This window comes from Hyposmocoma kahamanoa, unplaced genomic scaffold (assembly GCF_003589595.1).
Source record: "Hyposmocoma kahamanoa isolate Upper Pololo Valley unplaced genomic scaffold, ASM358959v1 232, whole genome shotgun sequence".
NCBI classification, from domain to species: Eukaryota; Metazoa; Arthropoda; class Insecta; order Lepidoptera; family Cosmopterigidae; genus Hyposmocoma; species Hyposmocoma kahamanoa.
In genome coordinates this window covers 8,841,552-8,866,165 of record NW_020653750.1, presented here as the reverse complement: position 1 = coordinate 8,866,165, position 24,614 = coordinate 8,841,552, and the positions used below count along the sequence as shown (strand labels likewise).

The 24,614-nt window shown below is 38.4% G+C and overlaps 1 protein-coding gene across 1 annotated transcript in view; it reads right to left on the bottom strand.

Moving 5' to 3' along the window:
* Positions 1-1,014: 1,014 nt before the first annotated feature.
* The window catches only part of LOC113228483 (WD repeat-containing protein 3), a 27,012-nt gene continuing 3,412 nt past the window's right edge, over positions 1,015-24,614 (bottom strand). The window contains exons 3-16 of the mRNA XM_026461807.1: positions 21,677-21,874; positions 21,089-21,262; positions 20,455-20,651; positions 18,998-19,218; positions 18,386-18,506; positions 17,898-18,099; positions 16,835-16,924; positions 15,054-15,191; positions 12,870-13,139; positions 10,789-10,953; positions 10,148-10,213; positions 8,083-8,243; positions 5,503-5,725; positions 1,015-1,203 (exon numbers count right to left, since the gene is read on the bottom strand). Coding sequence (XP_026317592.1) covers positions 1,039-1,203; positions 5,503-5,725; positions 8,083-8,243; positions 10,148-10,213; positions 10,789-10,953; positions 12,870-13,139; positions 15,054-15,191; positions 16,835-16,924; positions 17,898-18,099; positions 18,386-18,506; positions 18,998-19,218; positions 20,455-20,651; positions 21,089-21,262; positions 21,677-21,874 — 2,391 coding nt within the window. The 3' untranslated portion in view covers positions 1,015-1,038. The remainder of the gene's footprint in view (positions 1,204-5,502; positions 5,726-8,082; positions 8,244-10,147; positions 10,214-10,788; positions 10,954-12,869; positions 13,140-15,053; positions 15,192-16,834; positions 16,925-17,897; positions 18,100-18,385; positions 18,507-18,997; positions 19,219-20,454; positions 20,652-21,088; positions 21,263-21,676; positions 21,875-24,614) is intronic.

The following is a 24,614-nucleotide window of genomic DNA, read 5'->3' as shown; positions in this document are numbered from 1 at the left end:
TAGTAAAACACCCTTATAACTTTTAACGGCGGACCGACTAAGGCTCAATTTACATTGCGGCGGAACGGAATTAAAGCGAATTTTTATAACGATATTGTATACCGCATAACGAACTTTACGTTCAATTGTGTAAAGTGCAAACTAGATACGAGACAAAAAACAGGTCGCGGGCGTCTTCCGTTCCAACTGCAACGTATCACGTCTACGGAATAGGTTGTGTACCGTACCAGAAAAAACGGATTCAGATTAAAATTGATCTAATTGGTGCAAAAATATGATTGTATAATGGAAAAAACTACAGCGACAAAAATTCTAAATTGTATGAGGTTTATCAAAGCATTTCATAACAATCATAAAAAATAGTAGGATAGAGATAAATCTTTACAAAATGTTTCATACTGTCCAAAAAGTTTTCGTTTCTTCTATAAATCATGAACCCAAATATCCCTTTTTCTGTTTTTCTTCCTTTTCTCTTCTTTTTCTTCTACTTCACAATAAGCTAAATAAAAACAATATCCAAGTCCACCATTCTTGACGTGTGAAAGATCTACACTGAACAACTACCGACGACGTAGTATGCGCGGTAATGGTCGAGCAGTCTGGCGATTGCGCGCCAGACTGCTCGAGCATTACCGCGAGACAAATTCGTTGCCGTTCCGCCGAAATGTAAATTCAGCTTAATGTAGTTTTTTTTTCGACTAGAACCGTCTAAATGGCGACTTTTTCCCTGACTAATCAAAAATACTTGGAGCATGATCACGCTAGTACAAGGAACGCCCCGCGATTGCGTTCGCGTTCATAATGAGTATCCTATGTATAGTTAACAGCACATTTACTATACACTTTTGTTCGAATATCGCCTCCAGCGTAACGGACTAGAACCCATGAATGTATAACTTGGTATGCTGCCGTCTGGACTAATTGAGATCACAGACATTATACTTTTATTATTCAGCAGTATTTTATTATAGTAGTGAATTAACGTCTACAAATGAACTCCGAAGTGATTTCAACAATTATTTATTTGCAAGAACAAGTTTAAGTAACAGTGACTATGGGCCGTTTAACAGCCTGCCGAGCGCGTCTTCTTTTGTCGCGTTGCTTTCTCGCTGTTGTAGCTTCGCGGAATAACTGTTCTGATTCTGCCGCCTCCACCTCACGGCGAAGCCATTGCAGGGCATGTAAGTTGTAGCCTACCATATCCTGAGACAAAATAGGAAATTATTAAACACCTTAACATGGTTATTGTAAAATAATGGGTTATTGTAAAATATTAAAAACCTTGCCGGGTTTTTTTTTTTGTTCCCTGGTTTACTGAGTACAAAACTAAGAGACGATCTAGTTATCGCTTTGAGACTACGTTCCGGTCACATTCCACTGAATAAATTTGCATTTTTTATTGGAAAAGCTGACAAATTGTAGTAAATGTGGCATTATGGAAGATGTTTACCACATAATTATGGAGTGTAAACGGAACGAGGTACAAAGATCTAACTTATAAATTTAAAAAAATAATAATATTGGTATTGCTAACGGTATATTGGCATCTCCGTGTAGTATAGAGGCTTTTTTTTTTTTTTTTTTTATACATGACAGGCAAATGACTCCACTCCACCTGAGATGCTAAGATGCTATACAATGTAGTGGATTCCGGACTTAAGAACAAACAAAACTAATTATATACTTTGTAAACTTTTTGTTGTGTGTGGAACAAAACTCTCTACAAACAACAAAGATTAAAAAAAAAAATTGTTTTACGACTTAATAATTCATCACATTTTTCTTTCATATACAAATATTTAAATAGATCACTCTAATCGGTGATAACTCTGCGCAAAAAGCCCGAGCGCGGGTAGGGGTCGCCGGAGAGGACACATTTGAACTTACTACCTTACTACAAGACTGCAGACCTAAAATGTGTCAGGTAGTAATATCTATGAGTACAACAGAAACTTAAAAGTTTATTTTTGATAAATTTATTATGTTTTATAAAAAGTCATGGAACAATATATTATATGTAGGCTGTAAAGTTGTTTGACGCGGGTAATTGTATTGGAACCTGAGCAAGCAAAGGATTCTAAGATTGAACCACAAGCGTAGCGAGGGTTTCAAGTCACGAGAAGCAAAATAATTTGCTGCCGAGCATTGACTTACAAATAAATGGACGACGGGTCTAATACAAAAACCACGAAAAAAATGTCCCAAGTCAACCTATTCGAAATTTAAATTGTAATGTCATCGCAGTATCGCGCTGTCAGTAGAACAAATGAAGACTAAAGCGGAGTATAGCGCTCTGTATACGATTTTAGCGCCTTACAAGTGCGGACACTTTTTAGCGCGGACCCGACGTCCATATAATTGTAAGTCAATGCTGCCGAGCGAAACACATAACTTTTCACCTCACTGTAAATATAATACAGAAAAACACTTGAACTATAACAAATCAGTTTTAATAAACAAAATTAGTTATCGTTGTCAATTTAATGTCAACAATAGTAAGAATATAATATACCAACGGATTTATATTACATAAAGAATGTACGACAAATCGCGTAGTTGAACGTGTCATTGTTTCAACGTCTCAAATCCACACAGTCCATCGTCAAGTTCGAATTTCAATAACGCTTTTACGCGCAGATTTCTAATGAGAAAGAAAGCCTAACCTTTCTGAGCTAGTGAAGTAAAAAAGTTATTGGTTATGATGTTAGTAATATTGTCGTGCGAGGTAATATAATAACGCGCACACTTATTACCACGTTCTCCTTATCACCGGACACAAAATATACAAAGGTATTCCAAGTCACCAACTTCACCTTTCCAACACGCTACACGGGCACAGAATTATAGCCCCGCACTAGGCTAACCCTGTATCGCGGCTGCCATGGACACGCACATAGACAACCATAAATTACACCCAAATTTACGAGACAAATAAATGTAGGCCATACTAATATTTCTCCCGGTCCGGGAATCGAACCCGGGACCTCGTGGCAGATCAGCATAGTAACCGTTCAGCCACAAAGGCAGTTAACGTCAACAGTTAAGTTAGTCAACAGTTAGTATTTTAAAAATAACACTGTATAAGTAAGGACGATCCGTTAGAACTCTGATAGAACCTAGGATTTTAATGAAAATGAATTATTTATATCACAACAGAACTTGAAATTCTAAATGGAACTAAGTAAATAACTACAATATATAAAAAAGGACGTATAAAATACTCTTTGACAAAATTCAACACTAAAACAAAACACTATCACTATTGACAGTGTTTTGTTTGGAAGATGCAGTTGGTGTGAATGTTCTTGTCTATAGATTGAAGTCGTTGTGTAGACCCATCGAGTATATAACCAGAAATAGGGACGAAATAAGGGCCATATATTCCTCGTAACACATTAGCGATACAGCTCTTATAAATATCAACTCCCGTTTGCATTGAAATATGCAGGCCAACTACTGACCTGTGCGTACGTCTCCGTATATTCCAAAAAATATTCTGTGTATTTATTGAATTGACTTACAATTATATGGACGTCGGGTCCGCGCTAAAAAGTGTCCGCACTTGTAAGGCGCTAAAATAGTATACAGAGCGCCAAACTCCGCTTTAGTCTTCATTTGTTCGACCGACAGCGCGATACTGCGATGACATTACAATTTAAATTTCGAATAGGTTGACTTGGGACATTTTTTTCGTGGTTTTTGTATTAGACCCGTCGTCCATTTATTTGTAAGTCAATGATTTATTGTAATAAATATAATATCTCTAACAATACCGTGCTGTTCTATTCGATGGTGTGGGAAAAACAGCAAAACATCTAATTACAAAACAAATGGAATCACATTTCATCGGTTATTAAATATGTAATTTTGCGATTATAATGGTAAGCAAAGCTCAAGTTAACTGGTCGGCTTGAAGTGAAACAGTTGGCGACGCCCATTGACGATACCCGTCAATTGTTTCGAACTCGGGCTAGCCAATTGGAGCGCAGTCGTTATAGTAATGATATGGCAGAACAGTTTTCAAACAAATTAAATGACATTCGTCTCTATTTCTGGTTATATATACGATATGTAGAGCAAAAAATATAGATTTCTTTATACTGATGTTAAATGACCATTTAATGCGTAATTTCATGGGACATCCGTTGATTCGACTGAATAATTGAATGTCTAATTTCCCCACTCAGATTAACTTTTTTTTAACTGCCTCTGTGGCCGCCGGACGGTTACCATGCCGGACTGCCACGTAGAGGTCCCAGGTTCGATTCCCGGGCCGGGAAAAATGTTTGTATGGCCTACATTTATTTCTCTCGTGAGTTTGGGTGTAATTTGTGGTTGTCTTTGTGTGTGTCCATGGCACCCGCAACACAGGGTTTCCCTAGTGCGGGGTTATGTTGAGTGCGTGCGTTGTTATTGTTGTTATTATTATTATTATTATAACTTTTGAAACAAATATCATTGTCAGCAATTCAGCCCAAACACGTCCACTGCTGGACACAGGCTTGCCCCAAAGAGGGCTAAAAACAAGTAGCTATATGAACACACAAAACAAGTATATTATAAGAAAAATAAGTAGTATGCATCGTAGCGGATGCTACATTTCTCACGGAATGAACCCTTAGTTCGAAATTACAGGCATATGGGCATTGTCAACTTATGTTTCAGGGTGTCGGGCGCAGTGGCAGTGCCCCTCACATCCTTGCGATTTAAAGCTCTGAGTGGCACTACTACTATTTTGGACAAGCGCGTAGCATACCATCAGGCGCTGGGCTTCTTCGTCCTGTCTCGTGTGAAATTATAAAAAAAATCTTAATTGAATTATTGAGCTGCTGCTAGAAAGTTTAATTCCAAAAGATACATTGCCGGACAATGACGATTATAGTCTGCCATTTTTGACGACGGAGTGAAATGACATTTGTTGCCAGTTTTCATAAAATTTTTATTGTTATGTAGTTGTTGACGATAGTTTTATCGATAGATTGTGAAAGAAGATAAAATTTTGCCAAAAATTACTGAATTGTGAATGTTAAGAACGTTATAATGATTACTGATCGCGTTGTTGCTTTCATTATTCTTATTTTAACAGTGGGTCTACTAGTCTCGAGATCAATTTTTATTTATATACATTTTAACAAGAATTGCCAGATTTGATTATGTATATTGAATTAAAATGAAAAACTTGTCTCCTCTTTGTATTTTTCATAAATATAGTTTTAAATACAGAGTGTGCATGTATGAACTTACGTAAATTGACAATTCAAGTGAACTTGTCAATAATTGGATGAATATAGTAACGAGGATCATTCAAATGAAACAAGTTCGGCTGTTTATCCCATAAGCGTGACAGTCGATAGTCGGTAAAATATTTATCGACTGCAATCACTAGCGGCTCGCTTTACTCTGCCTGTCATTTTACTCCATCTTCAAAAAAGACAGACTATAGGAAGTTTAGTGTCTTCACCTAAACATCGTAATATAACTTTCCCAACAAAGATAACTTACCCGTAATTCCGCCAATCGCATATTCGCCTTAGCCTGAATTTGTATCATGTGTTTCAGCAGGGCTTTGTTAGCAACCAATGACGCGTGATGCACTCGCAGAAGGAACACTGCGAGTCGGCAGAATAGCTCGATGCGGTCGCCGCGGTCCAAAAGGGCGGGTAACAATCTCACTATTTCGCAGGCTGCGTTGAACGGGAGTAGCAGAAGAGCTTCTTCCAGGTCACTGAATCATGAATGGATATGTTATTGGTATTATATTCTAGGATATATTAAAAATCTTCCAGCGAATATTTTGAATAAAAATAGTATAATGAACAAAAAAATTTTGCTTTCGGGAGTAAATATTATTATAGCGAGTATTTTCACAAAAAAAATATGAATGTCATGGTAGTAAAAACTTCATGGTATTCAATAAAACAAAAATTTCATTCATATTTTTTTACTCGTTATAATAATATTTACCCGCTTCAGACTCGGTCATCATAAATCATCGGAGCAGGACATCGATATTGTGGTTTCTCTCTCGCCTGCTTAGTGACGTACAAACGTGACGCGCGCACATGCCCGTTATCGATAAAAACAAATGAGTCATTAAGGGCTTGTGGCAGCAACGGTTGTCATAATGATTAGTTTTTACTAAAATCGTATTTCACCTGTCGGAACTAATGTTACGGCTCACACACGTATTGTTATCAATAATGTACTATTGCATAAATATTTTTTAATTTCCATTTCTACTTTCACTATGACAATAAGATCGAACACCATCTATATCATAGGTTCCCAAACTTTTTGGCTCACCTCTCACTTACGCAAGATAAAAAAATTTCGACGCCCACCACCAATATAAAAATAATTGAAAATACGTATTTTTTATATTAACTTAAAAAAATCACATAGAAACAATATATTTGTAGTGTACATAATTCAGGTTTTTTTAAATGCGGCAGCCCGGACAACTTCAAAGGCCGAAATTGATTCCGAGGTCCCTACCGCCTCCCTAGAACTCTTTAGCGCCCAATGTTGGGGGGCGGTGGCATAGTTACCCAAAGCAGTCCCCACGTTGGGAAACTATGATCTATATTAATAAAATTTGTCAACTGCAGTAATGCATGGCCCTGCGCTTAAACAAAATAAATATAAATAAATAAATATTAAATAACATCACGTACGTTGCTCTGATCCCAAAGTAAGTAGCTAAAGCACTTGTGTTATGGAAATCGGAAACAACGACGGTACCACAAACATCCAGACCCGAGACAATAATAGAAAAGTTAGTTTTCTACACTGACCTGGCCGGGGATCGAACCCGGGGCCTCAAAGATGGCGACACCATGAAAACCGGTGTGCAGCACACTCGACCACTGAGGCCGTCTAAAAAGGGCAGTAACTTCTCGTACCCTACTGGTGAGTGGGAGAGAGAGCTCAATATCGCTCTCACGCTTCGATAATTTATGGCCGAGTCTGCAGCGAGCAAATCATCTTACTAATGTTTATTATTATGGATATAGAGATCGAACAAACAAAGATAAATTCTTTCCATTCGACAAGACTCGAGCGAGTATATGTTACCTTACCATGGCTACGGCTCACACAAAATATATTAGAAATAAAAATCTAATTTGACATATTTACAGATCAGTATTTCGCAATTGTGTACGATACCGTAGTACGAAAATGGAATAAGCAAAAGTAGTATAACGAGTCTTTATGACATGAAAATTAACTCAAACTTTTTGATACTTAGATGACCGACTTCAAAAAAGGAGGAGGTTCTCAATTCGACTGTATGTTCTTTTTTTTTGTATGTATGTTACGCTATAACTCCGGTATTTGTGAACCGATTTTCATGATTCTTTTTTTGTTGGAAAGGGGGTACTTCCATAGTGGTCCCATTTCATTTTGAAGGAAATCATCCACCTCTAAGGGTGGCTGTTCACGCATGAAGATTCATTTTTATAAATAGCGCTTAACTTTAATTTAGGAGCAATTACTTTTAGCAGTTATTTAGTTGATTTTGCTATTTTTCCAATTCAAGGCGTTTTTCCCTCGATATACTTTAAGTAGTGTCGTAGTGAGAACCTATTTTTATTATCTCCAGTATCAAGTCTTGTATAGTGGCGAACTAGGGGATATTTCAATGAAACTTAGCAAATAGACGTAATTCCACGTACTTTTGAGGTCGGTTTTTTTAGTACTCTGTACTGAGATTATTATATTAGCACTATCTATGTTATTCCCACTGTACGACATTTAGTTTATTTCTATGTTACTATCGTGAAGCCGTGGTAGTCTTGGTTTGACCTACCGCCTCTCAAGCAGGAGCTGTGAGTTCCAATCCGAGCTAGCACCTCTGGGTATCTCAGAATTTTTGTGCAAAATGATTATTAATACAAATATCGAACACGCAGAACAATTTCTTCGACTAGGTGGGACTTCCGCTGATAAGCACGGGTCTCCTCTTAGGCGAGGGTCATGGCCTAGACCCTCGCCTAAGAAGAGACCCGTGCCCATCAGTGGAACGTACAAATGCGTTGATGATGATGATCGTGACAGAGTCGTTTAATATGAGCCACTCACCTAGATCGTACCCTAGCAACGGTTTCAGCAAAGAAATCTTCAGCAGTGGAGCAGTTGAAAGCAGCCATGAGCAACGGCGCCTGCACGGGCTGGCCGCGAGCTTCGGCTACTTCACGTTTGTAGTCGGCGCCAACCGACAGACATTCCATTATTGAGTCCGCCTGGTCATAAATAATTTAAAACTGGACTATAATCTACTTTACATAGCATGGGTGCGACGACGTTTAAGATTTGAAATTTCTAGAGATGTAGTGATATCAACCGAATGATAGAAAAACCGATTTAAATATCTTATTGTGATAGTTTGTAACGAAGAGAGACTCGATTTAGAGAGTAAAATTAAGGACAATTAACAAACAAAATAAAAATGACAATTATTATGTTATTAAGTTACTAAAAAACTACACAACAAAAAATCAACAAAAAAGCATAATATCAACAGCAACGAACCGAAATTTGAACAATTACCCCAAAAACTTCACAAAAAGCTCAAAACAAAAAGGGGTCCTTTTCCCATATAAGGTGTATATGCACGCATTACATACAGATACACTATAGCCGATTCGATTTATGGACAAATATTCCGGTTTACGCGTCAAGTACTTGGGGTAACTTATTTTTATCTTTATCATTCCAGTTTCTATCTATTTATATAGTGTAATTTTTACTTAAAGTTACAATTGAAACAAATATTGTTTTTTTTATATTATAACAAATTTACAATTTTGTCATAGTAATTAATACGAGTACAAAGATCGAACACTTAGAGAAAATTTCTTCGGACCGGCCGGATTCGAACCGATGCTTCCATGCAAACCGTACCAGACGCTATGCCAACTAAGCCACAGAACGCACCAGCGGACCTCACGAATGTTTCTATGTGCTTGTTGTTGGATCTTTGTTTTTGGTTTTACCGACTTTATAGCCGTAGCGTCATCTATGAGAGTTCTATGAAAGTATTTCTTCACCCAATTAGGTACCTTTACAGCTACCAGCCGTGGCTAGAGATGTCGCTTTTAATTGTAATTAAAAGTATATTATGGATATATCAACCTGATTGTGCGAGTAATTGAAAATGGTATGCATACAACGTAAAAATTTGAAATGTCATAGTACCCATCACACGGAAATGGACTATAAATATACCAAACTAATAGCACAGTATAAATAAGACAAGTAGTCGCAACTCCCGCCGGTTCGGCGCATCAATTTAATGCCTACACGTCGTCGCTCGGACGTAGGGTTGCCACATTATTATTTTAGTTATACCTAAAGGTTGAAACATAGTTCAAAAAAATTAGGTCTTCATCTTAATATTCTCGTGCTATATTGAATTAAACTTTCTCAAATGCAGTACTTACGTATTGATATTTTTATACCCATATTGCGGATTGGTATCTCGATTATGGGACTGATTATGAAATAGAAATGAAATGCGAGTTTATATTTAATACGCATTTCAACAACGGTTCATTCATAAATTTAAAAAATTATAAATTAGACACAGATAATATTTATCGACGATTAGAATCGGTTCTAAAGACATTATTATTTATGATCCAAAAGTCAAATAGATTCTTATGTTCGATAGGTATCCAGAAGAAAAACAATTTTGAATATTAGTTCAAACAATCATAAACACGACGTCTACTTTTTTTTATACATCCGGACTAGGAAATCCTGTGTCTATGCCATGGACACACCCACAGACAACCACGAAATACACCCCCAGTCACGAGAGAAATAAATGAAGGCCATATAAACATTCTTCCAGGCCACAGAGGCAGTTATGTGTAAGAAACCTGCATCAGCTGTTGCTGGCCTTGGTTTGCAGCCGAAGTCGACCGAAGCGACTGTGTGTGTCGCATTCGGTAAGGCGAAGTAGTCTATCAAAGGTCGGCAGATGACCGGGTGTAAATGCGCCATAAGGAGGGCAGTATGTTTGTATAAAGTTACACTACTTACCTCATCATACTTTTCCTTCTTAGGAACTGCTGAAAGCTTAAAGTTTTAACGTTTTGTTCACTAAACTAGCAGAAGTTGTTAAAGATGGACGGATACTCACAGCTTTCTCCGCTCCGATGGTTTTCTTAGTAGGCATATTTAGCCCGGGTAGTCCGGGAACTGGTGCCTGAAAGTATATTTTTTTAATAAGTAATAGACAAGCATTTCAATCCACGATTTCGCCTGATTGCAAGTGTTGTGGGTTTTTATTTTAAATTTAAAGAGCGGGACGAATAAGGTACACAAAAGGAGCCTCCCCATAACTTAAAATTTAATATAAACAAAAATTAATAACTTCTGCTGTCCTGATTTTTTCGTCCCATACAGTGAAATGGTCCGTACATAAAACTGAGTTATTAATTTTTATGGACAAATCACGTTTGACCAAAATATTGACTATGCCAAAATTGTTTTCACAAAAAGACTTAATGGTAGACAATTTCCTTGTATCTTCTATGATTTCGGATTTCCCCATACTGTCCCATTTAAGAAAACACTCTATATACATTTTTTCTAATACAAGCGTAGCTATTTTGCGCGATTTAACCTCTACCAGGTTCGTAGAGTAGCAAATTAATTTACTTCCATTTTTATTAACATGGACTTCCGCAAAGTAACGCCTGAATCTATTAATTACTACAGAAAATCCTAGATTGGGGTAATTAGTTGGTCTTCTTATATGGTTCAAAGTCTGAAACTTACATGGTTTTCTCCCGTAGCCAGCCCTTCCTGCTCCTCATCTTCGTCTCCAAGCACAATTGGTTCCTCCGTGCGGGTGTACAAGCGCAGCGCGCGGTCTGAACCGCACGAGACTGCGTGCAGTCCGCCCGCGCCGACGGCTAGGCCGTAACACTCGCCTGCGTGGCCCTGCAGTTATATTGGCGTACATAGTCGTCACTCATCAGCAGTTTGAGAGGAGCCGTGTCCAACGGTATAACATAGCCCCGCACTAGGAAAACCCTGTGTCGCGGATGCCATGGACACACACATAAACACAGTGAATGTTCCATTCGAGTGGTCTTAGAAGGCTACTCTTACGAACATATGGCGATAGATTCCTCAAGGTTCCGTACTGTCTGTAACTCTCGTACTACTGCATATCAATGATATGTTAATTCCAGGTACTTTTGCGTATGCTGATGACAGCACAGTTGTAGATAGGTATTTGACCAATGCAAGGGTCAGTGGAGAAGAAATTCAGTCTTGTCGAGAGTCCATGGTTAGCCGTTTAGATTTGACGCTCAAGGCAGTCTCCGATTGGGGCGATGCCAATCTTGTCAAATTTAACGCTACCAAAACGCAGGCGTATCTATTCTCCGCAAAACGGGTCCCTTTGAGCTGACTCCGACTTTTCGTGATATATCCATAGCGATAGCCGACCGTCTTCAGCTACTTGGCATGACTCTGTCGTCCAATCTGAACTTCGGCAGATACTTTGAATCCATGGCCTAAATGCAGCCAGGAAGCTTGGCATCCTTTCCAGGGTGAGACGTTACTTCACATCAGGACAGTTGCTTCTGCTGTATCAAGCACAAGTCCGGTCGTGTATGGAGTACTGCTGCCACCTTTGGGATGGCTCTGCTGCATACCAACTGGCCACCTTGGATTCAATTGACAAGCGTGCCAAGAGGTTTACAGGTGACTCGGAATAAGTAGAGGCGAAGCTGCCGAGCCTTGAACTGAAATTGCCTGCTTATCGGTATTTTACAGGATATATCACGGAGAGTGTGCGATGGAATTACACGATTTAATTCCGCCTTCCCCTTTCCATCATCGGGGGATTAGGCGTAGGCTTGGCTTCCACCCCTATGTTGCGGATATTCCAAAGATTCGCACAAAGCGTTACGCTTCCACATTTATATGGCTAACGGCTATGGAGTGGAATGGGGATTCTTAAGAAGCAGGGGTGCTTGCAGACTTGTTCCCTGAACGTTATAACTTGGACCTTTTCAAGGCGAGAGTGAATAGGCATTATTTAGGTGTGCGTGCTCCTCGCCGTCACTTTCCATCAGGTGAGATGGAGGTCAAATGTACACTTACATTTGATAAAAAAAGACAACTACAAATTACGACCCAAACTCACGAGAGAAATAAATGTAGGCCATACAAATATTTCTCCCGGCCCGGGAATCGAACCTGGGACCTCTGCGTGGCAGTCCGACATGGTAACCGTTCGGCCAAGAAGGCAGTCAAGTATATACATTAAGTACCGGGTATCAATTCCCGCAAGAACCAATAAAGCCGGATTTTCTTAGTACTTAGTAGTTTTAAAACTATTCTGCTATATCATTACTGTGACAACTGCGCTCCGATTGGCCAGCCCGAATTGGAAACAATTGACTGGTGTCGTCAATTGTTTTACTTCAAATCGACCTGTTAACTTGAGTTTTTCTATAATGGACTAAAATTGCAAAATTACATATTTAATTTTGAATTACCGATGAAATGTGATTCCGTTTGTCTGTTTTCCCCACACCACCGAATGAAACAGCATGCCATTGTTAGAGATATTATCTTTATTACAATAAATACAAAATATTTTTGAAATATACGGAGACGTACGCACAGGTCAGTTGTTGGCGCTGTCTACAATTCAGTGCAAACGAGATTTGATATTTATAAGTGATGTATCACTGATGAGTTACCAGGAATGTATGGCCCTTATTTCGTCTTTATTTCTGGTTATATGCTCGATGGTCCAGGTGCAGTTGTCTTTCTTATTATTTTCTTATATCTTAGTTGTTTTTACTATTACACTATAAACTTGTCCATTGCATACTCACATTTAACGTAATAATGTTATCATAGCTATCGCCATCCCATTGCTTCACTTTCCCGTCTTTGCCGGCGGTGAAGAAATAATGCGTCGAAGGTACAAATTGTAGCGCGGTCACAGAGTCATTGTGAGCGAATATGGACTTATGACAATCACCAAAGTCCATACCCCAGATCTTAACATTGCGGTCGGATGACCCTGTTGCTATGAGTGTGGAGTCGTAGCTGATATCCAGACTGAGAACTGGCAGTTTGTGACCATAGAGGGATAAATAAAACTGTAACAAGTGATTTCATGAATTTAAACTATCATATTTTTTAATTCCTTTAAATATACAGGGTTATTTGTAAAATACTAGCAACCTCACAGGACTATGTTTTGATTTTAAATTTTGATTTAACAATTCATTAAATTTTACTTTCATACAAAAATAAAAATAAACAAGATAAGCCCTGGTGCTTTCTCGTCAGGTCCCAGTTATTTTTTCCATCCTTCAATTCCGGTTTTCATTCACTGTCCCCATTACAGTTCACAAGAGTAAATTCTTAGCAATTTTCGAAATATGAGTTAAGGAACACTTATTATCGACAGTTCCGTTCATTTTATAGTATGAAATATGTACTTACCTAAGGCTGCAAACAGATTGAAAATCAAAATAAACTTTATTTCATAGGTAAGCATTAAAACACTTGAAATCGTCACACTAGTTAAACTCTACCGCTCATTCGTAAGGCAGATTCCCCTGAGAAGAATGAGCAAGAAACTCTAGCGGTTGCTCTTTGTAGATAACATTTGTACATATTCAACATTCACAATATATATATATATATATATATATATATATATGTATGTATGTATTGTGCATGTTGCTTTGAAACATCAGAGATCGAGACAACCTCCATGAGCTAAAGGTGTTACTACTACGGATTTTTGTTATCCAAGAACGCAGAAGTTGTATGATAACCTTTAGCATAAAGTTTTGTTTCACTACAGTTTTAAACCTCGTGAAATTTGTATATCAACCGGAATCTTACAGAAGGATATACATTGCCCCTTAAATTAATTTGTGAAGACGACTATCAAGAACAGCTAGTTTATTTTTATTCCTCGTATTAATGTTATGTCTGTCACTATATTTCATAAAGACATTACTATTCCTCTTCACATAAATTACATTTTCATGAATAAACTGTGACGTTAGTGTAAGAATGTTAATTTCCTTAAACTTATCTCTCGAAGATACTCTGGGGCCCAGATCGTAAATTGCCCTAACCACACGTATCTGCAGGACAAAGATTCTATTAATATCGGCGGCATTATGCCAAAGCAGAATGCCGTATGTCATTAGATTGTGAAAGTAGCTGAAGTAAACCAATCTAGCGGTTTCGACGTCTGAAAGTTTCCGTATTTTTTTAATCGCGTACACTGCAGAGCTGAGCCGTTTTGACAACTTACTTATATGTGGACTTCATTGCACTTTAGCATCTAACGTTATACCTAGAAATACAACTGTATCCACAAGATTCAATTTTTCGTTTTTAACTGCAATGTTTGTAATCATCTCTTTAACATTGGGTAATGTAAACACAATTTGTTTTTTTCTCATTAAGGATTAGGTTATTAACAGCAAGCCAACCCAATTGACTGCATGTTTACAGTTAATGCGTGAAGTCATAATCTACTTCATGAAGTAGCAGAAGAGTTTCTTATGAAAAAGTTTTTCCTATTTCTGCCTATTTCTGCCTCCAAGCAGTAATGTGAGCATTATTGCGTTCCGGTTTGGAAGGGTAAGGGTGCTGGAGTCATTACAGGCACATGGGACTTGTCAACTTATGTCTCAGGGTGACGGGCGCAGTGGCAGTGCCCCTAAGATCTTTACGGTTTAAAGCTCTGGAGTGGCACTGCAACTGTTATGAACAGGCGTGTAGCTTACCATCAGGCGTACGACTTGTTCGCCCCATCACTTGATATTATAAAAAAAAATCTAAATTTGTCAGATGGCACAAAAAATACTTAAGAGTTTGTTATTGGTAAATTACTTGTGTTTTAAAAAGTCATGGAACAAAAGTTATTTTTTATGTTGCTAGTAATACAGTCCTGCGAAGTTGTTAGTATTTTATAAATAACGCTGTACATGCTTTCAACTTCAAACTTTATGAGATTGATAGCAATCGGTTTACTGGATAGGTACCTTGAAAGTATCCAAAAAGAATATCTTGACAGTGGAGTCCAGAAGTGCCACCGCTATAAACTTATTGTTTGGACTTATTTTAACACCTAGTACTGATTCTTCTAAATCAAGCGTTCTTGTGTGCAGCAGTGATAACACCTGAAAGAGAAAACTTAAATCAATGTAAATTTTAGGAGTTTCGTGGTGATTTACAATACCATTATCACTAGTTCTACCTACAACGGTACGACGTTGACTAAATAACTAACTTGTAGTAATAATATGCCTACCTTGGACAAACCGTCCAATTAGGCAGAGCCAACTTTGAGAAACAGGTCAATCGTCGATTCCGAATCGGTTGGGCAGCTTTCGGGAAATTCCGGGACGTCGTCTCGTCCGCAATACCGCAGTCCTTGAAGACAAAAGTCTTCGAGCTGTACGTGTTGCCAGCGATGACCTACGGCTCTGAGACGTGGCCACTTACTATGGGTCTCATAAAAAAGCTCAATGTCACTCTGGCGTTCAGTGGGACGGCCCCCTACTAGATGGACCTGGTAAGAGCGGCGGGTAACCGATAGATGCAAGTCGCGTCCGGTTAGTCTGGAAATCTTTGGGGGCGGCCTATGTTCAGCAGTGGACGTCTTCCAGCTGATGTGATGATGAGTAATAATACAGTCCCAAATCTTCTATAGTCTATTCCAATCCATTTACAACAAAAAGTAATTAAACCTGTTTGGTTAAAATTCTAAAGCAATCAGTCAATAAATCGAATAAGTAACACTTTCACGTATATTTCGGAGATTTCTATTTGATATCTCAACACTTTTTCCAATAATATTCATTTGAATAGCATCGTAAAATCGTATTTGAAAAGTGGTAGTTCAAAAAGCGGTAGTAAAAAGTGAGGTTATTTTTCATCTATACTTCTATAACTTGTCTATGGTTGCATAGTGCTGTACGAAAAAAAACATTCCGTTCAATCAATTAAAGCTTTTGTAATAGATTGGTAAATCGAAAATTTCAATCGCAATCGAACGAGTCTCTATGTGTCTTTATTTGAAGGAGGATTTAAAATTAAGATTTCGGAAATTTTAAATATACTTTTATAGGTTATGTATTTTTACTATTCATTTAAGGAAAACCGCTAGTATGAGTCAATTAATATACAGATAGATACCTCCCGTTGTGTATTGCACAACTAGCACTTGCCACTGCAAAGCCGTTGACTCTTAAGTTAACTACCCAATTTTCACTTCGGTAGTGGTTGTCAATAATAGTAATAACACAGTATGACCATAGTAGAATAAGTTTAAATTTGTTTTCATACATCTTCAAAAAAGGAGGAGGTTCTCAATACGTACGCGATTGCTTCGTCATTCGTGAACCGATTTTGGAGAATCTTCTTTTTTTGTTGGAAGAGGGTACCTCAGTATTAGTCCCATTTAAATTTGAGGAAAATATTCCATCTTTAAGGGTGGCAAACCAGGGGATGCAGTTTTCGGTTTCGCGCAGGTTCCGGTAACCGATTTCAATAAAAACTTGGCAAACAGATGTAATTCCACGAACTTTAGAGGTCGATTTTTTTTTTACTTATTTATTAAATTTGCCACTAGCAGTCGGCTGTCAAACACATACTAGTAAGGCTGGGGGTCTACGCAAAACAGAAAGAATTAGCACGTGGTCCACTACACAAAAAAGTAGAAAAGCTCTGGGCTACACAAATAATATAAATATAAAAAGTTGATTTTGATCAAGTGCTCTGATATTTCCGTACACTAAAATCGTTGTGATGCATACATTACCTTGGCTTTAGATTCACCAGTCGGATCCGCTATTAGTTCAAACTGCCACAGTTTGACTGTTTTATCGCCGCCACCGGAATAACAACCTCTCTGGAAATAAATAAGAACGTTTAAATACATTACTTAACAGTTCTTAGGTTTTCGCGATTGTTATATTTAGGAATGAAATGAAACTATTTATTGAGATCTAAATTGCGTATACTTTTATAAACGTTTTGGGACTTCTACAGGTCCTATGGTCACACCTGACTGGTAATTTAGTCAACTGAAAAAACAGATTCAGTCAGTTGAAAAAACAGACACTTATACGCTATTTAGGTTCGAAAAAAATGGATTCACTTAATTTAATTTTTAATTCAAGCAAAGTTGGCGCCAAACAAAGAACTAGTACATAGGTATCGTTGGCGCCAAATCTGTGAAAAAATAAACAGGCAGTGGGCGCAAAAATGGGAAAATATATCACTATCATATTCTGGGAAATAATCTATTATTAGGGAAAAACATTCAAAAATACAATATCTCGACCATCGCAGAAAGGGAGGTTTCGGAGTGTGCGCAACTTCTCAATTTAGTTCTGACGCCACCCTTCCTCATTCGGTAGACCTCCAGAAAACCTTATGTCATTGATATAATATAATATCCTTTGCAAATAGCTAAGCTTCTTAATGTATGCTTTTTTTTATAATACTAAGTGACGGGACGAACAAGTCGTGGGCCTGATGGTAAGCGACACACACCTATCCATAACACTTGCAGTGCCACTTAGAGCTTGAAATCGCGTAAAAAGACCTTAGGGACACTGCCACTGCGCCCGTCACCCAGAGACATAAGTAGACAAGTCTCATGTGCCTGTAATTTCTCCAGCACCCTTACCCTTTAAAACCGAAACACTGTAATGCTCACATTTCTGCTTGGCGGCAGAAATATCAGCCTATTGCAGTCTACAGATGGAAATAGGACTCCACCAATGTTCCCTATTTTGCCCGGTCCTCAGCATATCTCAATCATTATGTTTTATATATATAAAAAAAATAACTTAAACGAATATTTCTAGAGCACTTACTGAGTCGGGGGTTAGCCCCACACTGTTACACTCGGCGGTATGAGCCGGAATCTGCTCGAGCACTCGGCCTGCTCCCACATCGACCACCAGCAACGATCCGTCGGCACATCCCACTAGAGCGTGCCTATCTCCCGGTGCGAAGCATATGCTGATTGGTCGGCCGCACGTTACGGGAATAGTGCGGAGACTGGTTTGATTTGACCTTTAAAATATTATAATTGATAGAAAAATCGAACAAACACAAAGAAAAATTCCTTCTATCCGGCTGGATTCGAACCAGCGACTTCGCCAAACCGGGGCTACAGTTCTTCCAATTGAGCTACGGAACGAGTCTTTAAAATATTATTCGAGTAATGACACTAAACAACTGAAGCCAACAATAAAAAATACGTTAATCAAAATATGTACCTTCCCATATATTGTGATACTTTCAACAACAACAAATTGGCAGAAAAAATTAAAGTTATATGATTAAAACTATTACTTACCTATTCCATAACTTTATAGAATCTGCAGATGCTGATAGCACAGCCAAGTTATCAGAACTGATCGCCACACACCGGGGTTCTTTATGGTGTCCAGGCATTGTTATTTGTTTCAGGCACTTCACTGGAAGTAAACCAACAAGACGATGTTATTGTCTCCAAGGCTTAATATCCTAATATTATAACAAAACATTAAAAATATCCATGTTCCTGCACAATGGCCATACGGTATAACAATTGCTCATGATAATTTAATGGTAAAATTCAACTGAAACTTTGAAGGCAAAAAAGTCGTTAAAAACCAAAAACAAAGATCTGCAACAAGCACATAGAAAGATTCGGAAGGTCTGCTAGATCGTTCCGTAGCTCAGTTGGGAGGGCGTCAGATGTGAATGCTGAAGGCGCTGGTTCAAGTCCAGCCGGTTCGAATTTTTCCTAGTGTTCGACCTTTGTATTAATAATTACAACAAACTAGAGTAATTTGCCAAAAAATAATTGAATACATGGTAGTAAAACATTTGGATATACAATACACTTAATATTGAACCGAAGTTTGTTGATATACCATAGTATTTTTTTAATAAATAAAGCGAAGAAAATGTAAAGTCTTCATACCTTCATTGCCCCCTCCCATTTTCATACTATGCAATTCAACAGTGTTATTAGCCAAAGTAACTCCGACTCGCAGCTCGCCCGTAGTGCCAAGCAAGCAAGCAGTAGACTTCAGTTTCGCATCCAGCTTTATTGAAGTCAGCCTTCGCACTTCATCTGTTAGTGTTAGCATTTCCGCCACTTCTGTTGTACCGGGATTTGCTTCGCCACTTTCTTTTAATTTGCTGGAATTTCAAGGAAACTTCATCTTATAATTAATATTATTATTAAAGGAGTAATATTACTTAAAAAGTCTTATACAGTGGTGTACATACTTTGAACATTTTTTAATTAGCATAAAAAATAAATAATACTTTCGTCGGTATTTTGTAGAAACAGCGTAAACGTCATTTCGAAAAAGGGGAGCCTGTTGTAGGTTTTCACGACTGTTTTAAAATATTAACATCCTGTTTTAAATTCAATTTTAAAACTTAAACATAATTAAAACCAAAAGTGAATTTTAAAACGGGACATAAAATTTTAAAACGGTCCTTAAAACCTAAAACATGCTCTCCTGAAAAATATTTCGAAAACCGCTTACGTCCGTTCTACTAAACACCGACGATATTAGTACAAATGTAGTAACAAAACTTAATAAAAAAAATGTTTCAGCTTTCTAGGATCTATTTCTTAAATTATAAAATTGATTAAAAATTCATATTATAACTAAAATTAAAAACAAGACCTTTTGATCTTCATTCATTTTTGAAAACCAAAATCATAGTCACAATCAACCTCAAAAATAATAAAATAAAGGTATGCAAGAAGACGTCGGTTCGAATCCGACCGGATCGAAGGAAGTTTTTCTGAGTGTTCGATCTTTGTATTAATAATTATAACAAACTAGTCGAGTAATTTCACATAAAAATAAAAATAATTGAATATCAATTCAATAAAAATTGAATTAATACAGTGAATAGCGACATCTCTCGCCAGGACTGGTAGCTGTAAAGGTACTAACTGGGTGATAAATCTGCAATAGATTTCTCATAGATGGCGCTACGACTAAAAAGTCGTTGAAAGACCAAGTACAAAGACACGACGCAAGCACATAGAAAAATTCGTGAGGTCCGTTGGTTCGTTCCGTGGCTTAGTTGGTATAGTGTCTGGCACGGTATGCAAATAGACATCGGTTCGAATCCGACCGGTCCGAAGGATTTTTTTCGGAGTGTTTTGTCTGAGTGTTCGATCTTTGTATTAATAATTATAACAAACTAGTGGAGTAATTTCACAAAAAATATTTGAATATCAATTCAATAAAAATTTAATTAATAAAATAAAATTAGGGAACATAAAAAATGAAATAAAATAAACTATAAAAATTAATCAGTATCCTGTTATGTAGTCGAATCGAATGCTACAATATGGCAACTAGCGTTATTAACGCAATATTAATACAAATGTTCAAAATGTAAACTCACGCCAACTTTTTCCTCTGTTTCTTAATTCGTTTATCCATCCTGGTTTTCGCATCCTCATCTGTGCAGAACTCAAACAGTTCTAGCAACGAATCAGTGCCGTAACACGCCAGCACTGACTGGCCTAGGTCAGTTGTAAGACCGACTACTCGCCCGCGACCTCCGCGGACCAGTGTGCCCACTTGATGACACTGGAGTATCTGAAAATGTAATCTACCTGTATATATATAGTGGATACAATAGGAAATACAGTTACTTTAATATATTTCTTTTATAACAACATGAGACGGGACGAACAAGTCGTGCGCCTGATGGTACGCTATATGCATGTCCATAACAGTTACAGTGCAACACACAGAGCTTTAAATTGCAAAGATCTGAGGGGCACTACAACTGCGCCCGTCACCCTGAGACATACGTCGACAAGTCCCATATGCCTGTAATTTCACAAGCACCCTTACCCTTCAAAACCGGAACACAGTAATGCTGACGTTACTGCTTGGCGGCAGAAATAGGTAAAGTGGCAGTACTACCCTTGACGAACTCTTTCACAAGGACCTCTACTGCTACCAAAAGAGAACTTGTATAGGACAGACTATGTTTTATTTTAAAATATATATAACAATAATTTACTCACTGAGGTATCCTCAATGTTGTCAGTTTCCTCCAATTTGACAATCTCCAGCTGTCTAGCTAATTTCTCCTCACCTTTGACATCGCTTATCCAGTTGAGTTTCCACACTCTTAGCTCCTGGTCCATGCTGCCTGTCACTAGGTACCTCTCTTCTTTTAACAAGACTGCTGACCATACCTTAAATTTTTTTAAATTTGGCTATTATATAGGAGAGGTAAATAAAAATTATGACTACTCATACATGCATCATAGCATACTTCACCTCTGCATAGCGTAATTAAAATTTTAAATCCCAAAAATACTGAAGCATTTGTCTGAACCTGTAATGGTTTGAAATGATTTTATTTTATTATAATAATTTTCATTCATTTCAGTTTCAGACATTCTATTATAATAAAATTCTAAACTTATAATTACAATCACAGCTAGTATGTGGAAGGTTGTTGCCTCTGCCTACCCTGATAGGTCTGTATAATATTATTTTAAACATAACTTCCTAAAAAAATTATCATATACCTACTTAATACTTTTTGCTTTTCAATAGCAGCTTCTTGTTTCATTTTTAAAATTCTTACTCTCGTAAACTCTTACCTCCATCTGGTGTCCACCAAGAGTCTTAAAGCAATGTTTGGTTTCAATGTCCCAAAATTTTACAAAGGTGTCTTTTGATGAGCTGACTACACAGTTTTTGCCATTGATAAATAAAACACTGGTAACGACACCCTTGTGGCCACTGAATCTGGCGATACCAGTCTCTGACACTACGTCCCAGAGAATCACTTCTGTGTCCTGTGGTTTAAAACATAATAACATTACTATTGTTTTTGTTAAAGTGTGTGTAACTATGTAGCAAAATGTGTCACCAGGCAGACTCATCATTAGGTACAAGGATCACAGAGCAAAATGCAGATACAAAATGGATATTGTTGGTAAAAAAAACTGAGTACATTTATGAAGAAAATTAAGATATTCATAATATTTAAGCACACCTTAAAATCTGTGATGTGTAATTTGTTGACTGAACAGAAAATTTTAGGTATAATATTAGGTAGTATTTTAGTTCTTTGTTTACGTTTTTTCTAATCTTAAAAAAACTGAAGTTTAATGTATTTATTATATAGGGTCTCCCAAAACGCAACGATAACCTGGGAACAGGTGTTAGTTTGTAACAACCCAGAAAAAAATATTTAAAAAATCGGAGTCATTTTTTTTGTGATATAAGCATTTTAATGAAAAATAATGAAAATGTACGTTCTGTACACCATTTTTAAGTACTACAATTACAAATTTGCTAATTTTGCTGTTCTAGTTTTTGTAACGGTAACCCAAATAGTCCAACTAATGAACACAATGCCAAAGAAAGCTCGAATTGCTTAAGAATCAGCACAAAAATAATTTTGTATTAAATTTTTTTTTGGAAAAATTGAGCAGAATTTTTTTTCAAGGTAACTTTGACACCTCATACTGTAAAAAAAATGTACCTGGCTATCATGGCAACTTGTTACAAAAGTTGGCGCAACTAATAAAGATTCTAAAATGGTATAAAATCTTCTATGTAGTGCTTCTTAAAAAAAAAAAGAAAAAAAAAGGGGCCAATTTAAAAAGGTTATCTTTTCTAAGTGAAAATGGCTTTCAGTGCCTCTAAGGTTAATTTAGGTTTCACATCCATATACTAAGTATGAGGGAGATCCCCCCGAAGGGGTTCCCGCCTTGTCGTGGCGGGGGGGCTCTAGTAGCCGTGGTCGATTTCATCCCACGGTGAAGCTAAGAGGAACCCACGGGGCCGGCCGATGGTGCTAGGCTGGCCCGGGGAGGAGGGCGTTCCGCGCGGGGCTCGTCTGGTCAACGGGACCGCGCGGATGCGCGAGGAGGAGGGTCGCGGGGGGAGAGACGTGTCGGTGTGTCGTTGCCGCTCGTCCTGTCCTCCGCGACCCTAGCGGGGCTGCACCGCTTTCAATGATGCAGTGGCGGCGGGGCCGCGGGGGAAGAGACGTGTCGGTGTGTCGTTGCCGCTCGTCCTATCCTCCGCGGCCGAACGTGGGCGGTTGGCCCGTGGTGGGCGCTCCAAGGGACTCTCTTCGGAGTCCGCGCGGAAGCGCGTTAGGTGTTGCGGCGGAGCCTGCCATCAGATCCGCCGCGGGGGCTGGGGGAGCAGCCACTGAACTTCACAGTTGAGTGGATGCTGTCCTGGCCCCCCATGGCCCCTGGGTAGCGGACTCGGGGGAGTTCGTTGCCCAGCATAAAGGGGCCCGGGATGGAAGGCTCGTCTGGTGTTCGGCGAGCCTCACATTCGGAGTCGGGGGACCGATGTGTCTCCCTTCTCGAGGAGGAGTTGCGCAGGGCGCGGCCAGCCGCTGGTGGGAGCGCGGACGAGTGCAACAGCGTACCCGTACCCCACCTACAGCGGAGAGGAGGAACACTCCGGGGGTTTAGTGCGGTCGGGTTGCTCCCCTTCAGGGTTCAGCCCAGTCCCACATTACCCCGGCTCTGCCCCCGCGGGGCCGGGGTATCTGTAAGCAGATTCCCCCGGATTAACAAAAAAAAAAGTATGAGGGAGATATACACCATTAAGTTTGCAGCGAGAATAGACCAGCAATACTAACGAAACTAGAGACGATATTTAGGTGAAAAATGTAACAAGAAAGAAATTGTAATTTTAATAATTTTTAACATAAGCCACCGTACCTTGAATTAATAGAAAAAGATGGCAGTAAAATAATTTAAATGTGGGAGCGAGACAGTTATACATACATAGTATATTTATGTGTAGGTAGCAACGTGGTATTTTTGTAATTTACTGTAATTGTTTTTATTTGGCGTTGTGCCTGATTACTTCGTGACTTTAGCTGTGTATTTTGGACTTGATTATTCTGTGATTCGGAAACTAAACTGACTTGGCTTTCTTCTGAACATTGTTATTGTGTTGTGGTACAAGTTGTTCGGAATTTTGTACACTATGCCATCTCATCTCATTTTATGGACCGATGAAACAACGTGCGAAAAGGACGGTTATCTTAATTTTCACAATTTACACAGTTGCAGCGTGGAAAATCCACATGCGGGAAGATAATTCACAGTATTAATTTAAAATAAACTTGTGGACGGGTATATTGAATGGCCAAGTTATTGGGCCATTCGAACAGCCAGAAACTTTAAATGGTGCAACTTATCTGGACTTTCTACAAAACCATCTGTCAGATCTACTGGAAGTGCCACTCAGCATATTGCGGGAAATGTGGTATCAATGTGACGGGTGTCCTGCTCATTATGCCCGTCCAGTGAGAGAATATCTGAATGAAGAGTACGCAGGTCGATGGATTGGGCGCCTTGGTCCAATTTTGTGGCCACCCCATTCTCCAGATTTGAACCCCCTAGACTTTTTTACTGGGGTTGTCTGAAAGAAAAAGTTTATGCAAAACCGATATCAAATGTTGCCGAATTACGACGATATGCACGATTGGTGAAAAGGTCATTTTTAAGGCGTTGCCGTGCATGTATTGATGCCGGTGGAAAACAGTTTGAGCACTTG